The 26,754-nt window shown below is 38.1% G+C and overlaps 1 protein-coding gene across 3 annotated transcripts in view; it reads left to right on the top strand.

The window, feature by feature from the left end:
• The window catches only part of LOC102304085 (thrombospondin type-1 domain-containing protein 4), a 51,614-nt gene that overhangs the window by 18,374 nt on the left and 6,486 nt on the right, over positions 1–26,754 (top strand). For 2 of the 3 annotated variants that reach the window (XM_042218243.1, XM_005913007.3), the window contains exons 9-13: positions 22,649–22,853; positions 25,372–25,547; positions 25,740–25,836; positions 26,010–26,201; positions 26,603–26,732. In XM_042218243.1, the coding sequence (XP_042074177.1) occupies positions 22,649–22,853; positions 25,372–25,547; positions 25,740–25,836; positions 26,010–26,201; positions 26,603–26,732 (800 nt within the window). Of the gene's footprint in view, positions 1–11,286; positions 11,539–22,648; positions 22,854–25,371; positions 25,548–25,739; positions 25,837–26,009; positions 26,202–26,602; positions 26,733–26,754 lie in introns of those variants that run through there. The other variant, XM_014333494.2, reaches the window with a different exon arrangement.

The raw sequence follows: 26,754 nt of genomic DNA on the forward strand, positions 1-26,754 counted from the left end.
GGTAGTTTGATTCCAGTGCAATGTGTTTTATATGTGACCTGTTCAGTAGTGCATGAGATAGTTGGCAAGATGTAGGGCAATTTAACTGTCAAAATAGCATTTGGGTTATTGTAACGTTAATAACATTTTCAGTGTAACCTTTACCTACATTTTGATTCATCCAGTTTATGGCTTTTTTGCTTTATCTAAATCCTCGTGGCCCGCAGGAGGAAAATGCTGCCCACCCCTGACATGTAACAACAGAGATGAGCGGTCAGGAAGAGCAAGGGAACAAAGTCATGAGTTAAAATCATTGTTACAGTCCCATGTTACAACCACTACCTCACAGTTCTTTAATATCTCTTTAAATCTTGAGTAGTTCTTCAATATCTCTTTAAATCTTGAGTAGTTCTTCTTCTTCTTCTTCTTCTTCTTCTTCTTCTTCTTCTTCTTCTTCTTCTTCTTCTTCTTCTTCTTCTTCTTCTTCTTCTTCCCTCCTCTTCTTCTTCTTCTTCTTCTTCTTCTTCTTCTTCTTCTTTCTTCTTCTTCTTCTTCTTCTTCTTCTTCTTCTTCTTCTTTTCTTCTTCTTCTTCTTCTTCTTCTTCTTCTTCTTCTTCTTTCTTCTTCTTCTTCTTCTTCTTCTCTTCTTCTTCTTCTTCTTCTTCTTCTTCTTCTTCTTTCTTCTTTCTTCTTTTCTTCTTCTTCTTCTTCTTCTTCTTCTTCTTCTTCTTCTTCTTCTTCTTCTTCTTCTTTCTTCTTCACCATATCTTTTTGCACTAGTGTCTGGACGTAATTTTAGCTGTGGAATTCATATTGGTCTCATTGTGGTTTGCAACCGTGACCACAAGCAAATTTTTGACACTTAATCATAATAATGAAAAATTAATTGATAACATTTGGACTATATTTTTGGGTTAGGAGGAAATGTGTCTCAATGAGTTTGTTATTTTATCTCTCCATATTCAAACCATAAAAGTTATGCGCTTGCTGTGGTGATGATCTGTTACTGATTACAGAGAAAACATGGCCTTTTACCACACAGTTCATAGTTACTGTGGTCCATGACATCTTTGATATTATGCATATAACTGCCCTCCTCTGTTCTTTCTCTTCCTCTGACCTTTGGACTTGGTCACATATTTTTTAACCTGATGGACAGACACCTAATTGATTATGATTTATTTTCTTCTGATTGGACAAATTTATGGTATTTTATTCTCAATTCACTGACTATATTGAAATTTCTTGCTGCATGTGCACTTAAAATGGCATAACATTTTGGAGATGTGCTCGGTTAAAGGCTTAACGCATGCCGCTCGTGGGTTTAGTGGTCAGTCTATTATTGTGGGTAACATGCCCCAGAGATTGGACCCTTTGGTTGGTGGCTTCACATGGATCATTTGTTCTGTATGGTAAAGTGCTTGGCAGATTTCAGGATTACTTTCTTGTTCTTGCCCTTGCTTTCCATTTGTTTTTACAGTATCCATCCAGCAATTTACTTAGCCTAAGTTCCAGTTCTCGTCTCATTCATCCTGGATAGGTCAACATTCCTAGAGCCCCCCACAATATTAGTAAGAAAACCCCAACAATCAGATGATAACGTATGATCGAGCATCAGGTGACAGTAGTGAGAAATAACCTCTTTTAAATTGGATGATGCGTCAGCTATCTACTGTGATCACTCTGGGGTGAGGGGTAAGAGAAGGAGAAAAAAAATGAGACCATTAAAGAAAAAGGACAAAATATAAACTATGGGAAGGGGAATAAATGAGAAACACAGACCACCATTCATGCTCTCATTGACTCCTACAGCTAGTTCAGGTTCACCAGTGAACTTAACGTGTGTGTCTTTAGACTGTGGGAGGAAGCTGGGCTCCAGGAGTCCTCATGCATGAGGAGAACATGCTAACTCCACACAGAAAAGTCAAGCTAAACAGTTAGTCATTTTTCAGGACATTAACACATAAATGGCTATGGACATGTAATCAAAAGGTTCTTTTGGTTCCATACGGATTAGGTTAGACTGTTTAACACTTTACATGTGACATACATAATAGTTTAAGAAACCGGTTAACAATTTTAGTAAAATTATAAGACTATGTCTCTATGATCAGAATTTTCGACTTGTTAAGGACATTTAATATCCTGACTGATAAGTTTTTGTACGATCACCTTTATCTTTTAAAAGCCGAAACATTTAATATTTCCAATGAGCTGTATGTGCCATGTGCACATGGGAAAGTCCAGGTCCTATGAATGTAGTTACACATTTCAGATGAACAGTGAAAGAAAGATCCCTTTATGTTGGGAATTCAGTGCAGCTGTGAGTTCTCTCCTTCTTATACTGAGGAAGTGCATTTGAGAAGGGTGTGTATATTTTTAAAGGGCGATCACTGACCACACACTTTTCTACTGATGGTGGTGGGCCCACCTGAGGAAAGAAAATCTATCTTTTCTAAACTATTACAGAGGCAGTAGTGGATTTGCACTACTCCCTGCCGTTCAACACAGTTAGGCAGGAACCATCTAAATCAGGAAATCCAGTTCTGAAAGCTGAAGTTTAAATTTTCTTGATCTGTGTGGACAATAAATTGATTATGTCTCGTATTGGTCTTTAAAATATTTTTGATTTGGTCTCTCTTAGGATTAATGTTTGCTGATAAGAACTGAAAGGTTGACCAGGCAGATTCCAGTACAGGTTTTGATGAATTGTTCTTTCCTAATGAAGATGACAGAATTATGGGATATCCAACCCGGTGCAATGGTGAGGTCTTAGCAATGGCCTTCCTCCCTGACTGGCATGTTTCCCAGCATCCAGATCCCAGAGCATGGCTCAGGCCAAAACTCATCAAACAACAGCCAAGGCCACTCCTCACTTCTTTACTCTGACAGCTGCATCTGTTTTATGCATCCCCAACTGTAGTGGACAGACAGACTTGTTAAAAAGGGGATGAGAGCTCTGCAATGCTGCCAACCTGGCACAGACTGGCGGAGATACCTCAATCCCATCTCTGTCAGTACAAGCCCCAGCTGCACACTCATAGGGTGTTCCCCGTCATCACTCACTGCATGGTTACAGAGCCTGTCTTCAGCTAATAGACAAACATCAAAAGATATGATATGAAATTCTTACCTTTAGCTCTTCTGATACTTCAGCATGGTGTATGACCTGGCATGGAGGTTAAAGTGTTTAATATAAAACTTGAAAAAAGCACATTAAGTTTTTAAATGTCTTTTCAAAGCATCACAATTGGATATGAATTTTCTTTCATTCAGTAGTGGACTTCCTAGTGTCTTTATAATCACTGCTTGAGCTTCAGGGCATGAACCCATGGCTGGACACTATCATCCAGGATTTTCTGGTAGAAAACAGAATTACCTTAATGACCTTAACTGAGAGCTGAGAGGCCTCCAGTTGTTTAGATGTTGTTCTGGGTTCTATTGTGACCTCATAGATGAGTCGCTGATGTGCTCTTGGAATCATTCTGATAGGTCGGCCACTGCTGGGAAGATTCACCATTGTTGAAGTTTTAACCATGTGTAGGTAATGGCTCTCAGTGTAGTTCACTGGAGTCCCAAACCCTTTGCAGACTGATAGGTGTGAATTATGCTTGTCAGCTGTTTCTTTAGATTGTGGCATGGTGTGTTGCTTTTTGATGCTTCTGTCAAGTTCCTGGGACTTTGAACCAGTTCTGAGTTTTTGTATCCATGTTTTTTTTGTTTTGTTTGGTTCTTTGGTGTGGTTGGGCCTGCGTTTACTTCTTTGTGTATTTCAGTTCGTTATGGTGTATAGTGGTCCATCTTGCCTTTGTTGTCAAGGCTTTATATTAGGTGTCTCTCCTAACACAGACACAAAGCTCTTGAAATGTGCTTGTAATTCCATTTTTAACTCTGCATTTTCAATTTTTTAAACAAAATGTAGCATAAAATGTACAGAAAACAAGACACAAATTTCTTACAAAATTCCTGAGACACAGGTTCTTGCTCTATTATACAGGGAATGGAAAGTCAGGTTCATGTATACAGCCACAGCACTGGACCTACCAGAGTTACTGAGACACTTGTTATGGCACTTGTCGCTGTCAGGGGTCTTGGATATAGAAATTCCAGTTGGATGACAGTTAAGACAAATGAATATAAAGATGTGAGGGAGATGACAGATTAATGTCTTAGTCAGGCCTCAGCTTCCTGGATCTTAATGGGCCCCTGCTGCCCCCCACCGGCTCTAACTGGCCCACATCGGCCTGGTTACTGCCTCTGTGTGACCTGTGGAGCTTCAGCAGGCTTCAGCACTTCAGGTTCGGGGTCAGACACTTGTTCTGCTCCATCACGTCTCTCCTGGTCTCTGCTGGTTTCTGCTACAGCTCATAAAGTCTTTCCTCAGGAGATTGGGGGTATTTAACCTTGGGCCTCAATCAAGCTGTGAGAAAGAAAAGTGTCTGCATTTGATGGGATCTCCATTTGATGTATTTCCTGTATTTTACTTTTGGTTAAGTGAGGAGTTGCAATGACATTTTCAGATAGAATCTTGATAACCTTAGCTTGGTTTTCCATTTGTGGGGTCAGGTTTGTTTGGTTTCTAAATAAGAAAATGTCTTGGCAGTTATTGAATTACATTAATTACATGGCTGATACCTAGAGTGACTAATAATTTTGTGGTTCGTGATTCTTTTATGTTTTGCAATCATATTCAGACAACTGTTGCTTTGATTGGCATTAAATTTGGTATACTCATTAATGCCTACTGTGGGCAATTTTATTATATAATAGGTTTCCTTAACTTTTACAAGACATTTCAATTTGTCCATTAGTTCATGATCAAATGTAAATGAATGCTAATCGAGGGCTTTTTGTTTACTTCAAATTAAGAGAAGTTGGCATATTAACACATTAAACTGAGTAGCTGAACATAGTAAACATCAGTGTCAGTGCTATAAGGTTACTGTAAGAGCTGCTGGACTAGCTGTAGACTTTTGTTGCTGTGTTGTCTGAGTCTTTAGCCTCCACATGGGGCTATATGACCACAGGAAGAGCAAAAGTGTTTGAACTTCCATTTCCTGATCATATTCTCACAGCTCAGCTAAACAACATCTGGGCTGGCACATTAAATATGGGTGTCAGCAGAAATAAACTATTTGTACAAGCACTTTTCCTCTTAAAATACCTTCCCTAGATATTGGTAGATAAATAACTTTACATGATAAGCAACCAAAAACTAAGGAAAACGTTGACTTTTATGAGGAAATTATCATTTATATACTAAATACTTACATAATTGGTTTTATAGAACCACATTGTTTCTCTGTATCTACTGAGCTGTAGATTTAATATTGGTCTCATTTTTCAGCCTGTGATGCTTTTTTTTTTTTCACACTTTGGCACTTTGCCTTCCACCAACTAAGCTGTGGGCTCAACATGTTTGGTTAAGGAGGACACCAGATAGAAACTAACGTTTCTAAATAGCTTTGAATAGTTTTGGAGTTTCTGTATAGGAATGGAATAGCTGGAAAACAAGGCTATTGGAGGTAGGGGGATAATTGGCTGATACAACAGATTAACAGCAATGAGTGGGCTTTAGCTAATGTATGGTACATTAGATGGATGATAAACAACCTGTTGAACTACAAATGGAGCAATGACTCCTAATATCTCCCGGTCTCCCATACAGGTTTATGAGGCTATACTATATGGATACAAAACTGTATTTTTAGCACTCAGGAGTCACAGAGGTCTTCTTCAGAGAGACGGCTGTTGACAGTAATTTGCTGCTGTCTGGGTGGCTGTCAAATGAAGAGACAGTTGAGGACATTTAATGCCTCATCGGTTTGTTTGGAATGTCAGTGATCTCAAGCATTCAATATGTGGTCAGGAGGACTTATTTTAAAATAAGTTAAGAACTGCAGGTGTGAATAGGTATGTATGGGTTTTCTGTGCTCTCTTCCAGGTTCTTGCTGTTCAGGGTCAAACTCCACCGTGAATACGATTTTATCTGATGACGTCTAATTCTAACAGCTTTATTAATTAAACACCGCCAGCAGATGTATAAACTCATTTGACTTTGACATTAGCTATCAAAAACTCTTATACGCTTTCTTCACTTATCACTTAAGCAGGATAAACACTGTGCAGTTTTGAGCTGCCTCATACAAAAGACAAGACAATAAAAGAATTATAGTAATATCTTTGGCTGTGGTTTCACAACTGTGGTCCATCTTACATGGCACATCATAATCACCAGGTTAGTGAGAGAGGTTCAAAGTTGTTTGAAGACACTGACACCAAAGATTATCTGGGAAAAAATTATGACAGAGCCAAAAAATGACTCATGTGAAAGACTGAACAATCAATTCAATTGTGAAAAGCAAAAAACCCACAACAAACAAAATATGAAAAAAACAAACATGTTTGCCATTAAAGTAAAGAAGTAAAGAAGTCTAGTGTAGTTGCGGCAGCAGAACTTTGTTTTTATGTTTGACAGCAGCTGTTGTCGTGACTGTACTGATGAGAACACAGCAGGAAGACAAACCGTCACTGTTATTGTAGCGTGTGATTCACTAGGTATTATTATAGTACACTAAGCATGCATTAAATCATCGATGTTGCATGAAATCTCACAGTGTGTGGGAGCCCTTAGAAAGGTAGTTTATGTGAACATATTGTGAAGAGCTTTGATTTAATATCTCCTCAGGCTTTGTATTTTAAAGTCTGGTTTAAAAAATGATATCGTTGTGAAGTTTGTTTACGGAATCCTTCGTTAGAGACTTTGGGCTGTTGCATTTGAATGATGTAAACAGGGAGGGTCTAATTAAGAACTATGAAAATACATCATTCCCACATTACATTCCTCCGTCTGCAGCTTCTGTTTTATCTTCATCTGTCTCAGATAAAGGTATTGATATTATCAAAGCAACAAGGTATTTGTTTGGAATGTGATTGCTCATGCAGAGGCTTCCCATTGCTCCGTAAGAAAATACAGGGAACCAACCCCCACCCCACCCCCCTACTGACTTTACTGACCCACTGAATTCAAATTATTATATATCTGCAGAAATATTATTTACTACAATTTGATATTGTCATCTAGTGTGGCAACATGTCATTAGGTTAGTCCTATAAGAATCAAAGTAAACTTTGACTCTATCACATCAAATCTTATTTCATTACACAAAAGCATTTGCAGTCATAGCGCCTAAGCTGTGGAATAATTTACCCCTACACATCAGACAGGCTCCTGCTGTCAATCTTTTTAAATCTTATCTTAAAACACATTTGTACTTACTGGCTTTTAATACAGCATGAGAGTTATTTGTTAATTCATATTTGGTGTTTTGCTATCTCAATACTCTAAGTTATTTTATTAGGTGTGTTGTATTCTTGTACAGTTATTTTATTAGGTGTGTTGTATTTTTGTACAGCACTTTGGTCAACGCTCCTGTTGTAATAAAATGTGCTATATAAATAAACTATAACTATAAACTATAAAAGTGGGTGGAGTTGAGCAAGTCAAAAGAAAATGAACCTATAACATGAATGCAGGTACTACCTCTGACATTTACAGTAGATGTACAGTATAGCATCAAGCTACAGTGATAGCCACGTAGGAGGACACGTAGTCCATTATGCTAATTCAAACAGCACAGGCAACGATGAGGGACTAATGTTTGACAATGGCTGCTATAGTGTTTAGTGAAGAACAAACCTCCCGTTCATGACTTTTACACTTGGCTTTGCACAGCTCGTGGCAGGAATATAACTTCAGCTGCAGAGTCTGTCCATCACAGGCCAAGGACAAATAGAAGCAGCAGCTTACTTCAGCCACACCTTGCCCCTCCCATCCTAACTCCCTTCTCAGCCTGCTTTATTCATTAACTTGCCTTCCTCCACTCCAAACCTGCCTTCTTCAGTCAAACACATTGCTTGAAGGGAACAATCATGGGACCTACATGTCTGGCCTTGCTGACTAATATGTATCCCAGATGCACCAAAATGATGATGTTTTCTCTCCTTCCTACTTTCTGCCTTTTCTTGACTTTTACTGACCAAATTAAAATCAGTGTAAAGTGTTTACAAGAGGTCTATAAAGATCATTGGAGGGGTTGAATTTCTGCCGGTATTCTTCTTTCTACTCTAAAGTAACACAAGGAAAGAATGATGTAAGTGTAAACGAGTAGTTACAAAGATATTACAGCTGTCAGGTAGACAGTCCCTGAGGACACACTTGCTAAAAATGTTTGCTGTCAAGTTTTGGCTACTTAACTTTAGATTTAAATACCACCCAAACAGCAAATGGCAAGAAATTAAAAACATGACAGAGAATAAGAACAGAAGCTGAATACAGGGTTATATGAGCATGTGTCTGTTGGACTCTGACAGTATACAGTAATGTTGAGCCCACCTGCAGTAGAGCATGACTCTGGCGTGTGTGGGCTGGAAACTGGAGGAATCAGTCGCCTTAAGCCAAGCTTGCTTCAGAGCTGACCCACTTGTAGAGGGAAGGATCCTGGGATATACTGGAGAATCAGTCTGGCTCTGTCCAACCTCTGGGCTATGCCTCCGTAATGAAAGAGAAACATCAAGGGAGAAGAAGATGATGTCTGTATGTTCATCATGACAGATGTGCTGCTGAAAGGGGCCATTCCCATCTTATGTGTCTGCAGCTGTGCTTGACTGGAGAGATTATTGTCACTTGGTTGCTTACTGTGCAAGATGTACATGCTGGTTCATGGTATGTACTATATGTGTGTGGCCCAGGTAGTACTCAAGCCATCCGTATGGTGAAAAAAAGCAAGTCTGGAAATCGATCAGTTTTAAGGAGAAGATAAGTTTTAACTAAAGGGGAAGGTTAGGGAAGTAGTAGCTGTGTTTACAGTTAGAGTGGTTCAATAAAATACTTTGTGTGCGTGTATGTGTGTGTGTGTGTGTGTGTTTGTGCATGTGTGTGTTTGCTGACATACTTCCAACACAATCGAAGCCAGATGCAGGTGTGCAGATATTTGTTTCTTGGTCCTCCTTGCACTCAGTGCCTAGCTCTGTGAAACAGTTTAACAGCATATTAAAAGAAGGTGGAAGGGTGTGATTTATTAAGAATACTGCCAAAATACATATCATTACCAAGCAAATATTTGGCACGCTGTTCAGCTCACTTAAAACATGTGACTGCACACATAAATTTTAGGTTCCAAGCTTCATAGTAGCTAATAGTTTTACTGGAAGCAGATTAGGCATGACCTGCTGTTGAAAGCATTTCAAATTTGCAGTTAGTTGTATCAAGACAAAGCGAGTCTTGGTGTCCGGTTATTCAGTTTATTAAATAAACATTTTCAGTTCTTCTGTGTAAACCTGTGTAGTTTTTTTATCCTGTTCCTATTTCCTAAGATTGTAGTAGTCTTTTAAAACAAGTTACATATATGTATTTAGTTAAATTTCTTTCCTATCAAGCACCGAAAGGCTTTAAAAAGACTTTCGCTTCTGAGGAAAGCATGTCACTAGTCCAAGTGATCAGTGTAGAGAATAACTAAACATATTACAATGCTCTTTCTCTTCTTGCCCCTGGTGGAAATTTACAGGAAGCAAAACTGTTGTACAGTGGGGCAGAAACAGAAGGGGCTTTTGGCTACAGCTGCATGTTGGAGTGCTTTGTTCTGAAAACCAAAAGAAAAAGAACACACGGCATAATGTGGACAAGAAACTGGCCGACAGAATGGAAAGCGCACACCTAATGGCTGTTGAAAATGTTCACGTCACTGAGTTTTACTATTTACATACCCCCCCCCCCGTTAAAGTAATTCTAACCATTTTCGGAAACAAAAAAAGAGACAGAAACTACCTTAAGTCAGCTGTGACTGAATCTGAATATGACCACCTTACACTAAACAGTTGTGAGGCAGAATCGCACCTCAGCTTAAGGTGTCATGGTTTTTCCCAAACAGGAGTGGCATAAATTGCAGAGTCTGTAGTTTTAATTGTTGTGCAGTTAAACATTTGATGTGAGTGGACAAAATACAAGTCATGTGCAGCAGTCATAATGTAATTGTGAATGTTGGTATGTGCGTGATACCTTACTGTGAACTAAATTCAATTTTTTTTCTATTGAGGAAAAAAATGCTGTGTTACACAATGATACGATTGTTTGAATAAATGTCTGATTCCGTTTCTTGCAAACATATCATGTTTTCAAAGTAGTCACATGGTATTCATCACAAGGCTCACAAATACACATCACTGTCAAAATCTTTGAAAACAAAGAATCAGTGAGTGACACTGGTCGTTTGTAGTAATTACAACCTATTCATACCTACAGTCTCCACACACTTTCACAATACAACATAAATGACAATATGTTAGATATTAAAACATAAAGTCTTGAAATAACTTGCTGAACTTTGGGCACAAGATTTAAGGGCTTTATCAGTTTAGTTTTTCTTTCTGTTATTAAACAGAATGTCTGACCTTTGTTTGCTCATCAGAGGTATAACCTTATAGTCAATAAGCCATTTGCAGCAGCATGTTTCCATGGTTTCCATGTGCCTTTTCAAAATAGAAAAGTTTTCAATTATCTTAAGCTTATTTCTGGCCTGTGTTTGCAAGGGTCTTTTTGTGCTCCGATAGGTCCAGCCACAACGGCCCCAATGTGCTTGTGCTGTGTATATTATATTATGTGAAAACCAACTGTCACATAGTATGATGAAGAGTGTCTTCCTTACCTCAAAATGTCCTGGTGAATTAGGATTTAATGTTGTGGAAACAATGGTGGTGCAATATAGGAAAACCATATGATGAGTCAGGTCTTCTTGGCTGCAGCAGTTATCCTTCCAGCGCTGCAATGTGGCTCCAATAGGACACAAGAATCTTATTGTTTTTGAGTTGTTGTTCGCGAACAAAATGTGTTTTTCATATGGGGTCTTTTTCACTTGTAGGTGAAGTTTTTTCTGCATTGTGTCATTGTAGTATTAGCAGCAAGCATGAAGGTGAACTTCTACTTAAGTGTGTAATTCTGTAATTGACTTTTTTTGGCATCTTTTGAAGATTGCATGCCTACCTGTAGTAGCACATAACCCTGCGGGTTATCTTACACTTTCATTTTAGACCCTCAAGAATTTCCTTCCTCTCTTTTTGCCAAACTGAAAAAAAGTCTTCAAAACTTCCTCTCTAACTTCCAATTTACTGTAGTTGTAGCTGCCACACTCTTACACTCTGCCTGCTTTTCATCTCTTTTCTCTCTCCCTCCAGTTCATTCTCTACCGCTCACCCTCCCTCCTCTAAAAAAGAAAAAAAAAAAAAAAAAAACCTGGTCCCCCTTACCTCCCCCAGCTGCACCTCCCCCAGCTCAGTTTACAAGGGGAGCTCATAGAGATCAGTTCAATAGTGAGAGGGTTCTTTTGGCATTCTCTGAGCTACAGCGGTATAGAAGAGGCTGACGGGAGCAGCCACTGGACCCGTGTGGACGCCTCAGTGACCGCTTGAACATTTCTGTGCCCACATGAGAGAATGCTGTCAGGACTGGCTCTTCTGCTGCTCGTCTGCCTCCACATGCGTGTGCAGGGGAAGCTGCGGTCACAGGTAGGATCTGCCTCACCTCTGAGTCCTGGGGGGAACCTGGTAGAGAGGGGCGATTTTCATTGATACCAATACTCTGGCCATGACAGAAGGGGGATTTCTTCATTTTTTCAGTTTGTTATGTACTCTTTACAGTTGCTGATATGTTGCTGATATGTGGCTTCATGCCTGTCACCATGAGAAATGCTATTTACTTTATTGATTAGAGGTCTGAGTAAAACATCCAAATCTATAGAGTTAGTTGCAAGTAAGCCTGGTACTTCTTTCCATCTAGTGTCCTGTGGTTGCAATTAGTACTGGGCAGTGTCACTCCATAACTTGAACTGTCATTATAGCCCCATGATCTTGTGGTCCAACTACTGAGTGGAAGTATTTACAGTATTGCTGTTCTCACTGTGGCTCTGCTTGCTCTCTGGGCTGTTTATTTTTCCACAGCACATTCACTGGCTGCTTGTGGAGTTAGATTTCCCTCCTAGTGGAAGACTCAGTGAGTCAGGCCTGTCTTGGGACTATAAAGATGTACTTAAAGCTCTATTAAGGATAGACTGTCATCCTGCATTAGCCTGTCACCACTTGTGCATCAGCTCATCTGGTTTTACATCACCTGTATTTGCCTGGAATTAATGAGGCCAGTGTGAGATGCCTGCGGGTGTTAATGTAAACTCATGATGTGCCAACAGGCTTGATGAGGATGTCTTTCCAAATTTTATATGACTTTAAACTACATGCCTATCAAGCTTAAATAAACATTATAATATATCAGTACATAAACAGTTGGTAAGACGTTGCTGAATTGATGAAAACCCCTTTGATGTTAATTTACATTCTCAATAACTACAGGATAAAGACAGCTGACACTGCCTCGTGCAGGAATAACTCTGTTATATCTACTATTTGCCTGTATTTTCTGTGAATATCTGTATGATATTAGACTGACCCCACTGCTCTACTTGCAAACACAACATTTAAAATCAACTCAATTCATATATTTAGTTTTCCTTTAGATAGTTTTATTTTGACTTTTTTGTAAACCAGATATGTTGACAAAACAGTAGAATACAATGGTTTTGTTTGCCGTAAAGTCATTCACAGATAATTGCAAAACAATTGTCAGTTTCATCCTGATAAAACTGGCTGATAAATGTATTGCTGAGGAAACCCCCAAATATACTGGCTACATTAAGCACCCACTGTGAAGCATATATAATGCGTAATGAATGTTTTGAGGCTGATTTTTGTTAAAACTGGGACAGTAATTGACAGATGGAGACAACAGAGCAATCAGCTCATATTCAGTTTTTGAGTTCTTAAAGGCCACCTGAAGTCTCAGAGGCCCCCAAACAGAATATTATGGTTACAGCAGTATTGTGGTTTATATCACATACGTTTTACTGGCACACACTGCAAAATTCTGGCAGTATTTAGTTTGTTCAGCCCCTGTGATTAGTCTCTGTCTTTTTGTGGATGTTCTCAGCAGGAGCTGTTCAGAGTCTGTGATTCTCTTTCCAAAGCAGTTCTTCTAAATCAGGGCTGTGAAGTCAGGAGAAACTCTATACGTTTTAATGGCTGTAGATTGATCACACTTCTATTTCTGAGTGTTTTACAAGCATGGATGCCTTTAGTGAAGTTAAGAGTAACTGTGCCCTTTGCTCTATAGTCTGTGAGGGCATTTTGTGGTTTGGATGAGGCTTCTTTTTTACTGTTGGGATCAAACATCTTGCCACTCTCTCTGTACATAAAAGGTTACAGATGTGCTTTCATGCAGTAGCCTGAAATCAAGTGTGGAACCTTGTAAATTCAAAAATAACATTTTGGTAAGTTGCTTATTTGTTTATTTTATCGGCAGAAACAGAAATGCAATGCAATTTGTATTTTTTTAAACCACAGCTGTTTTGTCCTTACTGCTTATCCAATGTTACAGTAAATACTTTAATTCCAGCTTGTCAGCCCATTTTGGTTGAACTTTTTTGCTATTGATTTCAAAACATGCTGTGTTTTGGAGAGTGGAAGGCTGAGTGATTATCATAAAAAAAAAACCCACTAGAGCTTTGGTTTCTATTTATGGCTACAAACCAGCATATTCGAGATAGAAGCAAAATCTGAGAAAAAGTTCTAAACTGATCAAATCTGCAAGTATTGAGATATTGATGAAGTGACATTTTCATGTATACATTCATAAACTGACTCTAAGCTATTTTGGCATCATTCTTTTTCTCATAATATGTTTCATTTGTGATGGAAGATTTAAATCATTTAGCTATATATTTAGCCAAAATGTGCTTGGCTAAATTAAAAGTATAAATGTAGCTGAAATTACCTGCGGTGTGTGTGTGTGTGTGTGTGTGTGTGTATATATATATATATAGTGGCAACTGACCAATTGCTAAGAACATGCACTTTCTAGGTGACTGGTGTAACTATATAATGAAAACACATTGATTGCACGAGTCGTCAACCCCAACTTGTCATGGCAGATGGCTGCCTCTCCCTGAGCCTGGTTTCTTCCTGTTAAAAAGGAGTTTTTCCTTCCCACTGTTGCCAAGTGTTTGCTCTTAGGGGCTAATTGTTGGAGTTTTCTCTGTAGGGTCTTTACCTTACAATATAAAATACCTTGAGGCAACTGTTGTGTTTTGGTGCTTATATAAATATAATTGAATTGAACAGAACTGAATATGATTGTTATCTTGAAATAATTAGGGTTAGAGTCAGTGGACAATCTCAGTTTGTTTCTTTTCTACCATGTACACTTAATGTTTAATTAAGCTTAAAGACGGGCTGTTCAGTGTTTTTTGTTTTTTTTAAAGGAGAAACTTGTAAACGAACTCTTAAATACTGCATAAGCTTGATAGCTGGACAGATTATATTGTGTTAAAAGACTCTAGCTTTCCCTTATAAGGTGACCTTTGCAGGTTTTTGTTTTTGTGCAAAGCTGTGTGATAAAGAGTGTTTGCTGGAAGTCTGTTTACTCAGCCTTTTGTAACTTTGGTATTTAATGAATATGCTATCATCCAGCACTAGCTGTCACCGCAGGGAGAAATAGTAAACAGTGTATGAGGTATCAGAGTGGGTCTTTTTTTTTTAAACTGTAACTTGCTGCTTTATATTTTAATGCAATTAATATTCCTTGTCCTCCTTAACTAAGGCTCTGCTGGTAATAAGCTGAACAATAACAGCTTTTTGTTTTGGGGTTTTAAAGGACATAGAAAAGACTATCCTTCAGTCTCTTTAAATTCTTGTCTGAAATACTACAACCCCAAGGACACAGACATGTGGACAAACTCAAAAATAAAAACAAGGCAAACATTGTTTAGAGGACTGGCATAGAGAAAAGTCATCTCTTTTTTTTATAAACCAGATTTCCAAAACTAAAATAAATCTGCAAGTTTTGGTCATATTGTTGATTTACTTCCTGAAAAGTCTATTATTAAATATAGAAATTAGCATAAAGGTTAATGTGATCTGCAAAACAATGAAGGAGGATTTTCTTTCTCTGTTGTTAAACTAAATTGTTTACACAGGAAAGACTAAATCATTCGGTCATGTCAGTTTATGTTTAAGATTGTCATGCGAGAGCTCAATAGTAATGTTAACTCCACGGATACAGATGTGTTTGAAGTGCTGACTGAGATAAAAGCAGTGTCGCAGGCCTTTCCTCATTAAAGCCAATTAAAGTTCCATAGCATCTTAACATGTGGGGGACAGATGCTACTATGGTCTGATGTGCGCTTTGTGTATTTTATTTAAATCCAAACCAAACCTCCAACCATATTTGATATCAATCTTTACTGATTTTTTGTTTTTTGGTCCTAGAAATGTTTGTACAATATCCATAATGTCATTTCCAGACACAACATCACGTCTTGAAATTACTTCCACTGTAAATTCTTTGTCGTTGGGATGATACTGCCTCTGTATTCTCAACCTGGAAGCCAAGTCGGGGCTGTATTGAATTTCCAGATGAACTTGAGCGTCACAGCTGACCAAGTCATGATCACTTCATTGGCCATTTTCCAAAGAATTTTACAACCTTTCTATGTGTGAATCTGTAGAAATGCCCAACATGTGCACCAAACAGGCTCCTTTAACCTTATGCTCATAAATATGTTTTACAGTACTGGACTAATTCCATCACAGGATGCAGTTTTATGTAAGAGTAGTTTTATTGTGAGAAGCGTCTTGGTGGAAAGCACGATGTCTAATTCATTGTCAGTTAAAGAGTTAAAACCTCCACTTTTGTGTCAGTTTTGTTTACACAAGTGTTAGTAATATTGCTTTGGTATATTTGGTATAATGAAAATAGAGAAAAGGAGACAGCAGTTCATGGCTCACAGTATTGTTATTTTGCTTTTCTTTTGGGGTTGATAGGAAAGCTGAGGGAAAAACTGCCAAAACACAGGTTAAAAGGTTATGGTGGGGATCCAGTGTGGATTCATGTGGATTAAGACTTGGGGGGGCTTAACCACCGCAGCCTCTCCAGACTGAGAAAACATCCTTTTATTCATAACCGCCTCCATTACATTTTTTTTCTCTGCAGAGTTTGGCCCAGCAACATGTGAGTTATTCAGGGTAAGAAAGTCAGACCTGAGAGTTGTCATTTTAAACTCAAATTGCCATAAAAAAAAAAAAACCCAACCGCAGAACAATGTGATACAGCCACTATGTCACCCTCTGGCTTATGACCGTCATTGTTTGATGCTCTGATTTCTTTTTATTTGTTTTATGGGTTTTTTTTTCAAGCCTGGAGGAAGCATATTTTCAAGTGGAGTTCTCCGTTATCAACTAACACTATAGCTTAAAACAATAGCCCAGTACATATATCGACTGTGGGTGCGTCCTACAGGCGTGTGTATCGTACAAATAAAACAAATAAAACACTAGAATTTTACTCACTAAAACAGAGCACAGGGGTCTTGTACTGCCTGACTACACAGTGTGACAAATTATTTGTCATATCATTATTTTAATGCTAGCTTTTGAAACCAGTCTCAACTGCTATTTCAAGGAACTGCAGTTTTACTCACTTTAAGGTTTTTTCGCTTTCTTTTCTTATAACTTGCTGCCAGCTGTCTGTGCTTTCTGCCGACCCTTTTATGTACTGTTGAAGTCAAAATGCTTTACTGCATTCATATCATTAAACAGAAAGAAGAAAGCTATAGGAATGACATAAATATCATACTTGCAGTAGCTGTGTCCATGCTATCTGTGTAAGACAGTTGGACAGAACTTACTTATATCTGGACATAACAAATAAACAAGTCTTTGAAGCTGAAATATGCAAATTTCTATTGGCAATGCATAACATGTAAATCACTGTGTTATGTTGAGCCTAAAACTGAAAACACATCAATGGACCTCATGTAGTCTCCTAGATCCTAGTTGGTATAGTGCAGCTGCCCACATCTGGATGCTACGTTGCAGTGTAGCTCGGTGGTCTAGCCGCAAGCATGTGCTGCTGTAAGTCAGTCTGTCACCCCAGGACTGGATGTGTCTGTCAGCTGCAGATGATTCTGTCTCAGCACCCTAAACACCATCTGACAATGTGCAGAAACTGGTGCCTTTGTTTTCCCAAGCTTGGAGCTTTGTAGTTTGTAAGAAATAAGATGTAGGCCACTGCCTTCTGTGAGCCTGTTAATGTCAAGAATTTATTTCATGTGAGTAAATCATGATGTTGAGAAGTAAGCATCATTTCAACCAAGGATTAAATTGCTTTAAATGTGTTGTCAGGTTCCAGACATGTGTCACAAAGAGCTGTTATCCCTGTTAATATGTGGCAAACTTTCAAAGTGCAAAAACACAAATAACCCCGCCTGGCGAAACCTCACAAAAGATTTAGTTTCTGCAGCAGTTACAGTGTTTTTCTGCTTTGAGAGGTTCCTCTGCCAAGGAGTGCCTGTTTTCCATGACATTTCTTTTCTTTTTCTTTTTTCTTTTTTCTTTTTTTTTGTGTCCCGTTTGGATCTTTAGCCATCAGAATTGTTGTCTTAAGGCCAAGAAAGATGCCAAGCAGATTTATTTTACCAAGTGGATCATCATGGCCTTGCCATATTGGTCCATTTGATTGACCTTTATTATAATTATGAATTTATTTTATTTTCGGTTGCTACAAACGGGACAGACATGACTGGGGGATAGGACAGGGAGAAAGAATGAAAGAAAGAGAGGGAGAGAAAGAAAACCAAAGGGGAGAAGAGACGGTGAGAAGGGGGGAAGAAAGAAACCAAAAAAAACCCACAAACAAACAAAACACCTGGATCACCTGTGTAGAGAAATATCATTTCTTTGCATTCTTCGCAAATCTGATATTTTATTAATTCGCTCCCTCTAAACATGTATTGTCCTTACAGCTGTGTGGCCTCTGTAAGAGCAAAATTGCAACAAACTGATCATGGGCACTGTGTTAATCATTTACTGTATTGTCCCTTTATATCCTTTTAATATAATGTTAAACTCATTAAGAGACTTATAAGAATTTAGTTGCAATGTTTTGATAAAGGTTTTAGTTACAATAACAATAAAGAGTAGTGTATATGAGCACATGTGACATCAGATTTGCATATTGACTCTTTTAAACACTTTATAACTTCAATAATCATTATTTTACATTAACAGTGCACAATGTGACTCTGCAGTACAGTGTACAGATTTGCTCACTTTGTATTTTGGTTTTCTGTGCCAAAACTGTAGATAATTCAAATCCATTTACTGGTTTTCTTTTCTTGTTATCATCCTAATTTCTAGGAAGTTGTTGTTGAAACAAAGATACAGCACTGTGTGGTGATAAATCCACTGCAAATTATCACCGTGGTGCCAAATTTTAGACTAGAATGTTTAGCAGCTTACTGGCGGATATAGCAGGACATTTGTTCTATCTGTAATTATTTTAAATTGACATTTAACTTCATAAAATAATTTTATTGCTGTAGTTCAAAAATGAGAATTTTTAATCTACACTAATGGCTTCTGTGGGGTTTTTTTGTTTTTTTTTTGTTGTTTTTTTGTTTTTTTACAAAATGTTCATTTTGGTTCTCAAATTTTGCAAATATATATGGATTAGTCAGTTACAGACATAGATGTATACCTTTTTAAGTCTAGTCTGTCACCAGTTTTTTAGTCATCTGGTTGTTAGGTTAATTAAAACAGTGTACAAAAAAGATCCAAAAATAATATATATCTAGTAATGTCCTGCTCTAAACTATAGATCGTCCTGATCTATATAACACTCCCTTGTTGGCCTCGTATACTCTCTATACAGTACTGTATACTGACGGGAGTTTAGATAAACTGGAATATTAGAAAAAGCAGCTGATTATGGTAGTCTACAGTCACTGTTATCACGTGGTTGATGTTTAAAATTGATAATTTTTTAGGTCAATAATTATAAGATAATTAATATAAAAATTGTTTAAGAAATACTTTAAGTCACAGGAAGCCATTTTTGGGTTTGTTTAATAAAAAAGTATTTTGTACTCATAAATGTACATTGTTAATTATGGCTTCCAACAAAATGATGCATTAATTGATCCATTCTCATTAACTTGGAATGAATCCATTAAAAATACAATGGTAGGGGTCCTGGTTTGTGCCACGTTGCCCACCATCAGCGCCTGAGATGGGCATCACTGTTGTATTATTATAGAAAGAAAGAAAGTATACTTCCTCTCTGCATTTAACCCATTCACTCAGTGAAGCAGTGGGCAGCAATGTGTAGGGACGATACCTTGCTCAGGGGTATCTCAGGGTAGCCATTCAGTGGATTCGGACCACCGACCTTCTGATCATGGGGCTTCCACCCTACCTACTGAGCTATCCCTGTTAATAGAGTGTTAACCTTACAGTATACAGTGCCTCAGGGCAGTTGTTGTTGTGATTTGGCACTATATAATTAAAACTGAATTTAATTGAATTGTTCTGCCTAATGGCTCTTTATGTATGTGACTAGATAGGTAGAAACGTTCTAGGTAAAGGTAAAGGTGTAATTTAAGAGCATTGGACTCCTTAAACAATTTGAACCGTCTGTCCAAAGTAAATAGACGTGAACACACATTGACAGCTGACAGCAGATCGAAAGCCTTCCCTCAATACAGATAAACAGAGCTCTACAGATGCCACCATAGCTAGGATTATGCACTTTAATTGAGAGGGGAAAACAGAACTTAGGTGACTGCAATCTGCAGTCTACTGACATCTAGTGGTGAGATTTTACACACTGTAACGTTTCTATTTTACATACTTCTACTACAAAATCGACTTAATAACAAATCTAAAATAGAATTATATATATTGTCTTGACCTATTAAAAACATAAATAATCATCTGATGACAGCAAAGTTATAAAGCTGGAATATGAACAATAATACTACTTTTAATGAACAAACAGTGTCATATATGAGTGGCCGTAAGAAGAAGACATGTATTGGCTATGCAATAAAGCATTAAAGCAAAGGAGTACAATAGATTATTGGGTTCAAGAGGTTAATGTCTCTGCATTTACATGACGTCATTATTAGTGTTTTATTATTTATTTATATTAAATCATTTTAGGATTTTCAGTCATGACCACAATACTAAGCAGTGGGTCCTGAGGTCTCTGCTCTACTGTTTTTCAGTATTCAAATATTAAAGCTGCAGCGAGAAGTACATTGAAATATAGGCCACTAAGGATAGACTTGCTGTTCAATAAGAAAGAGACTAACTTCTCAGGCTCACTTCTCAGGATATCTGTGTCTAATTCTAAATGTCTTGTTGTGTTTTCTGGGAGTAGACGATATCTCCAGTGACAAGTGCCTTTGGCAAAACTGTGTAGAATTCAGTTTGTTACAGAAAACTCTGCAATGTGATGACTTTAACCCAGCTGCATTGCGTGGGAAAATATCATCAGGATCTGCTTTAAGATGATGCTGTTTTCAGTGTTCATGAGTTAACTTAAGGTCGACTCCACTGTCCTGACACATGTAACCATTTCCAGATGAAGGTGGGCTTTAGCGACATTTTCAAAATCCTGTTAGAGTTCCACTAAAAACAGGGTGGTTTTCCTCAACAGATGGCACAAACCACCCACAGAGAGAAGGCGAAAAAAACATTGACGTGTTCTCAGAAACTAGGGTGAGGTTTAAAAGTTGTCTCTTTTTTTTTAACAGCCACACTGAGATTTCTGTTTGAGTTTAACTTGTAGCAGCTAGTGATATATAGATGTTAAAGATGTATTAAACTGTCACCGTCTTCACATCATTTTGATGGACTCACGTTTGTCAGAAAAGTATGCAGAGCAATGTTAGTGCTTTGTACAACTTACAAGACCAAAAAAAAAATTGATTTTAATCGAGATATCGATATCGAGAAATTCCTTACCTTTCTAATATGAGTAGAATCTCTTGGCCCTTCCTCATATCAGAAGAATGAAAATCCTGGTTGTTTTTACATCCACAGTCACAATATATTGCACTAACTATTCAGATTCTCCACTCCTACATTAACATGTTTTGGTTTAAACATTTTCCCATCCAAACGTCCACAGATAACCTCTCACCATGTCAGCATCTGTTTTATGAGAGGAACTTTTTTCCCTTTTTCAGGCAAATGCTGCCTCGCTTCTATAATGGTGTTGTTTTAGTTTGAAGGGATTTACGATGAAAATGGAGATGCAGAGGAGATATTCATTCATTGGTAGTCATTTAAACAGACAGCCCTACTTGATTCCATTTTAATTTGTTTTCCATGGTAGATATGCTGTGCTGTAGCCAGTTTAAATGTCCTCAGATGCGTTTTACCATATATTATGCATTTCGTTACAGCCAGATTGTAGCTTTTGAATTGCTCTGTATTCGTCGATCTGTAAAGTGAGATCATAAAGTGCAACGGTGCTTCTCTGAATGTTATTCTGTTATGTTTAGTGATTTTCATACAGAGTTTCCAACATAATTCCATGCTGACCACCAAAGCTTTTGGGAGTTTTATTTAAAAAATTTTCAGCACTCTTAGTTTGCTGTTCTTTTCTCCCATCACTTATTTCCTGTGTTGAAGAAGGCATTTCATGTTTGCTTTGGCCCAGCTGATGCTTTGGCCAAGAGCTGACTGGCCTGCTATGGGTGGGAGAGAGCAAGAATTTCATTTTGAGTTCACCCCAACTACCTTAGTCCACCCATGGCCACTATTTCTTCTTCCACCTCTCCGTTCTCTCTCTTTTCATCACTTTCTTATACCCTTCTCCACCTGTTTCTCCATTTTCCACTGTGTTTCTGTATTTTCACTGTTCTGCAACTGATTTATGGTGATCTATTTCTGCAAAATCCAAGGAGATGATCCTATTTTTTTTCTTATATACTTCCTTTATTTTTGTTTAGATCATTTCACTACAGGAACATATGTGAAATGGTGAAATCGACCAGTATTGGTCTTCTTCGTTGAGGGTTATATTTAACAGTTTTTTTTATGCTGAGTGGAGTATGCTGGGGTTACACCAAGTGGAATGCATCAGCTGCATCTGTGAATTTACATTAACGCCTGGTGAAAGTTGTAATCTGATTTAGAGTTTTGAAGGTGGCTCTTTCGTGTCACAATTTCTTTCCCTACCGTTATGTTGGTAAATGTGGTTGTACTGGACTTAAGCTTGTCAGACATGCTAAAGCTTAGCATGTCTGACTGTACGGTAGCGCACTGCAACCAGTTTTGACTTCTGGGCCACCTGTTTAACAGCGACAGACTTTTACTGCTGGTTTGACTCAATTTATGGATTGCTGATGTTAACTGTTCTATTTTTACTGTGACCAAGTATCCTGTAATTTATTGCCACCAGTGTGATGAAGAAACCTCATACTGTCGAGAGGAAATTTGCCATCAATTCAGAGGCTGTCATTCCAAAACGATGCCTTCTGGAAAGTAACGATGATCATGCTAATTAGCCTTTCTTATGTTATAGTTAAGTAAATGACTTCATTGTGTTTATTTAGCAGATTTTTTGATCTATATGATCTGTGTTTATTCTGCATAATCTCTGTTATTCCTATTTTTTTCACTAAAAATGTTTTATGATTAGCACACTTTACTGCTGTTTCACTAAGTAAAGATTATCACTATATCTCATTACCTCATTATTACTTCTCTCTCTGTCCCGCAGAGTCTAGGATGCGATGAGTATCTCGGATCAGGAAGGGTGGTGGACAAGTGTGGCGTGTGTGGAGGTGACAACTCAACCTGTAGGCTGGTTTCAGGAGTGTTCAAACATAGTTTATCCAAGATCGGCTATCACAAGATAGTGGAGATCCCAGAAGGAGCCACCAAGATCAATGTTACTGAGATGGTGAAGAGCAGAAACTACCTAGGTGGGTGGTAAACATACTCACAGGATACTGTGCTGTGGCTGTACTGACGAAGAATAGCCAGTTAGTGCAGTTGAGTCTTCTTGCTCATGGCTGGTTTCCTTAATTTTATTCTAGCTGCTGTATTGCAGCTGGGTGAATGTATAAGTTAAGTTTAGCATTTTAGCCAACAGAACTGCTTTAGCATTTCACTGTTTTGATTATGAGCACTAACAAGTAATTTAAAGCACCTAAATTAAAATTACACCCTTTTTCCCACTTTTTTGTTACTCTTTATTAGTTCAGCATTCGTTCAGGCAGTCAAGATCAGTCATAATCTTCAGTGGATCTCAGCCATGCTCTATATCAACTAATACACTCTGTGTTTTAAGCTGCATTAGCCTGACCACAGTTGTGCCTGAAGTCGCGTTGTAACTCCCCTCGACTCCATCTTCCTTTCATGTTCTTTCGGGGCCATACCTGTTGTCACTGAAGCCTGATGTTCTGTACAGTCTTACAGCTGGTATCTCCTCCTGTGGCTTTGTGGAATTGTGGAGACGTGTGCTCTCCTAATAGAGCCAAAGAGAGTGTTATTTCTTTCTACAGTAATTTAAATGTTCTTTTGACTACAGTGGCCCTGAATGACCTGTAATCTAAAAGCCCCACCTTCCTCCATAGTGCTTACTCCTACTCAGTCTTTACTCTCTGCCATGCTGTGCTGGGCATATTCTTTATTTAAACGCAGATGCCAAATATAAAAATGTTTCCGTTCACATCACATTATATTTCATTGCATATGTGACAGCTAAATGAATTATGTTTGGGGAAAAAAATAACAGAGATCGTTTCTTAGCAGCACATCAGTCATACTATAATAATATTTTGACATCTGCTAGTTTGTTTGAGAAAAGAGGTTTTAGGTATTAGTTGCTAAAACTGTGTGAACAGTATAGAAATGCTTGAATGTTGGCCATATACTTTAAATAAGAGGCCTCTAAGAGTGCTTGTCGTTGGTAACTGCTAATTTAGCTGTCTCGCAGCAAATAGAGCATTTTAGTTTCCATCCTGGTTTACAGTTTCATTAGTCACAGTTTGCTGCAGAGTTCTGCTTTCAGCAGCTCAGAACATACGTCAGAAAACCTCCATCTGCCATGCGTAGTGTTACATGTATGACACCAGTGAAAAGAAAGTCATGAAAAGAAATCATTAAATGATGAATGTGAGAAATGTTTGTTACATTAGCACTAAATAAGCCTGAGCAGGTAGGAGCTGTTTGTTACATTTGTTTTATTAAACAGCATTTTGCTTTTTAGGATTTCTTTGGCCTTATGCCTATATCGCCACCCACTGTGTCTTACCGTTGTTTAGTGGAGCCTTTGAGTGACCCACACTTTTTACTGAGGTGCAACAGTGGGACAGTAGAGGCTTATTTATTCAGAAATGGCTGTTGGAATGTCAGACATTGTTTAATAAGAACCTTGCCCTGACTCAGCATTGGGTTTAGAGGAAGAGGAGAGCAGTCCTGGTCCCCCCCCACCACCCCCCATCCACCCACCCTTAACTGCTTTCCCTGAGGAAAGTGCATAAACATGCTTTCATCAGAGGATCTTACCCTTCAGGACTCACAATCTTTTTTTAATTAAAGTGCGGAATTTCACCACCCAATAAAAAAAATAAAAAACTGGAAACATTAAGACGACGAATTCAGTGGCTGTCTTTCAAACCCCAGCTGCTTAGATGCCAAGTATGCTCAGCTTTCTTTAATTTGAACTGACCATTTATATACACAAGTACACAGAGTTATGTACAGACAAAAAATACTAGTATTTATATGAAAAACTTTGCTGCACCTTATACAGCATTTACAAACTCTTCATTCTTCATTCACACATAGCAAGAAAAATACGTGTGTTCTCTAAGTGGATATGTTTTCAGTTTAAAAATCTGTGGCACATTTATAAAGGTAAAATAAAGAGGAATGATCTGAAGGTGTTATGCATTGAATTTATAAAAAGATTACACAGTTCCAGGGAGCAACATATGTTTTAAAATGCAAACGAGACTAGAATCAGGCAGGAGCCATCAACTATATCCTCATCACATCCCTGATTTTCCCTTCAATAGGCCTTTGTTCTACGCTCTGCATCTCTAATAGTGCTTTTAGTTGTCCAAACACTCTTTTACAAGCCTGTCTAATGTTACACTTCTAATGTCTTTCTAATGGCCCTTTTGTATTTAATCCATGAAATCAGTGGAAAAACCTCTTGGGATATTTTGTTACAGGATTTGCATGAAAGATTTGCCAGCACAAACAGATTGTCACATTTGAAAAAGACATTGCTCTGAAAGTGCATGTGAGAGCTTTTATTCAGTTAGCTACTGTAATTACCTTTTTGGGTTTGAGCCACTTTTAAAAAGAATACAGATCCCATTATGCCAAATAGTTTTACATTAAACAATAATTATATAGAAGAGCTTTTTGGTTACATGTTTTTCTCATGTGTTTGTCAGTCTTGATTGTCAGTCTCTCTGTGTCTACCAGCTTTGCGAAGCCGATCAGGGCGATCAATCATTAATGGAAACTGGGCAATTGACCGGCCAGGAAAGTATGAGGGTGCAGGGACCATGTTCACCTACCGCCGACCCAATGAAATCAGTAGCACAGCTGGGGAATCCTTTCTCGCTGAAGGCCCCACAAATGAGATTCTGGACGTTTATGTGAGTAAAAAAAAATCAGCTTGAACCCCAAGAAAGTTACGGTGGTGGGTCTCCTTGTTTGTTTGTTTTTTGTTTGTTTGTTTTGTTTTTTGCTGACCTGAGAAACGGCGTAAAATTTTGAAAGTGCAAATGTTGAAAGGCTTACAGTTCTGTTTTGAAATTGTTGTCTAAGTCTCATCTACTTTCACTCAGATGATCTTCCAGCAGCCAAATCCTGGTGTTCACTATGAGTACATTCTCCCATCTGAGAAGCTCGTGAGCCCTCAGCAACCAAGCCGCAGGCCGGAAGGTAAATAAGACCCACTTTTGGCCCCTCCTACTGTGTACAAACGACCAAGCAAACAATCAGTGGAGAAAATAACTTTTAGATAAATTAATAAGTGCGTGTTCGTTGCAGGCCTATATATAGCTAGCTATATCTATCCATAGAGTATATCAAATTGATGACACTTCACATCTTAGGGAATGCTGTGAATGGACAGGATGGATACGACCAGCAGAATCATCAGGAAAACTTTAATTCAGCTGGCAGTGGAAGATATTCGCCTCCTCCCACTGAAAACCAGGTACCCTCCGTACAGCCACCCAGACGTGAGAGAGAATACAACTGGAAACTGACTGGTGCTACAGAGTGCAGTGCTTCCTGTGGTAAAGGTCAGTTAAAGAAGTTTATGTTGAGCTTTTTTTTTCTTTTTAGTTACAGAGAGAGTAATAAAATAACAAAACAGTGAAAAAAGTTTGCTTGAGGTTTTACAGTTTTTTTGATGTGTATATATATCTGTTTGTGATGCAAGTCTGCATTTATATGGCATTAAAATTATGTTACATCCAGTTATCAATTATGTAAAAATTATGTGTCTCCATGTGCATGTTAAACTATACCTAAAGTCAAAACTCAAAAGTTGCATTGCTAAAACATTAATCATTTGGTCTTTATGACATTGAGTAAAATATGACTTTACTGAACTTTTAATTGCACAAAAGATTTTCCCATGCGGTATATACAACAATCAAAATTTGTTTCAGGAGTTAGTGCCTAAATTTCTACTTTTTAGGTTTCAGATATTCCATCTTTCAATGTGTCAACCGGCTGACTCAGGTCCAGGTATCGGACTCTTTGTGTGACAGCAGCAGCCGACCAAGTCCACAGGAAGAGGCCTGCAACTTGCAGCCCTGCCCAGCATTGTGAGAAATTTCTCCTCTGTTT

Source organism: Haplochromis burtoni, unplaced genomic scaffold, assembly GCF_018398535.1.
Source record: "Haplochromis burtoni strain Fernald_Lab_line unplaced genomic scaffold, NCSU_Asbu1 Contig_2, whole genome shotgun sequence".
NCBI lineage: Eukaryota > Metazoa > Chordata > Actinopteri > Cichliformes > Cichlidae > Haplochromis > Haplochromis burtoni.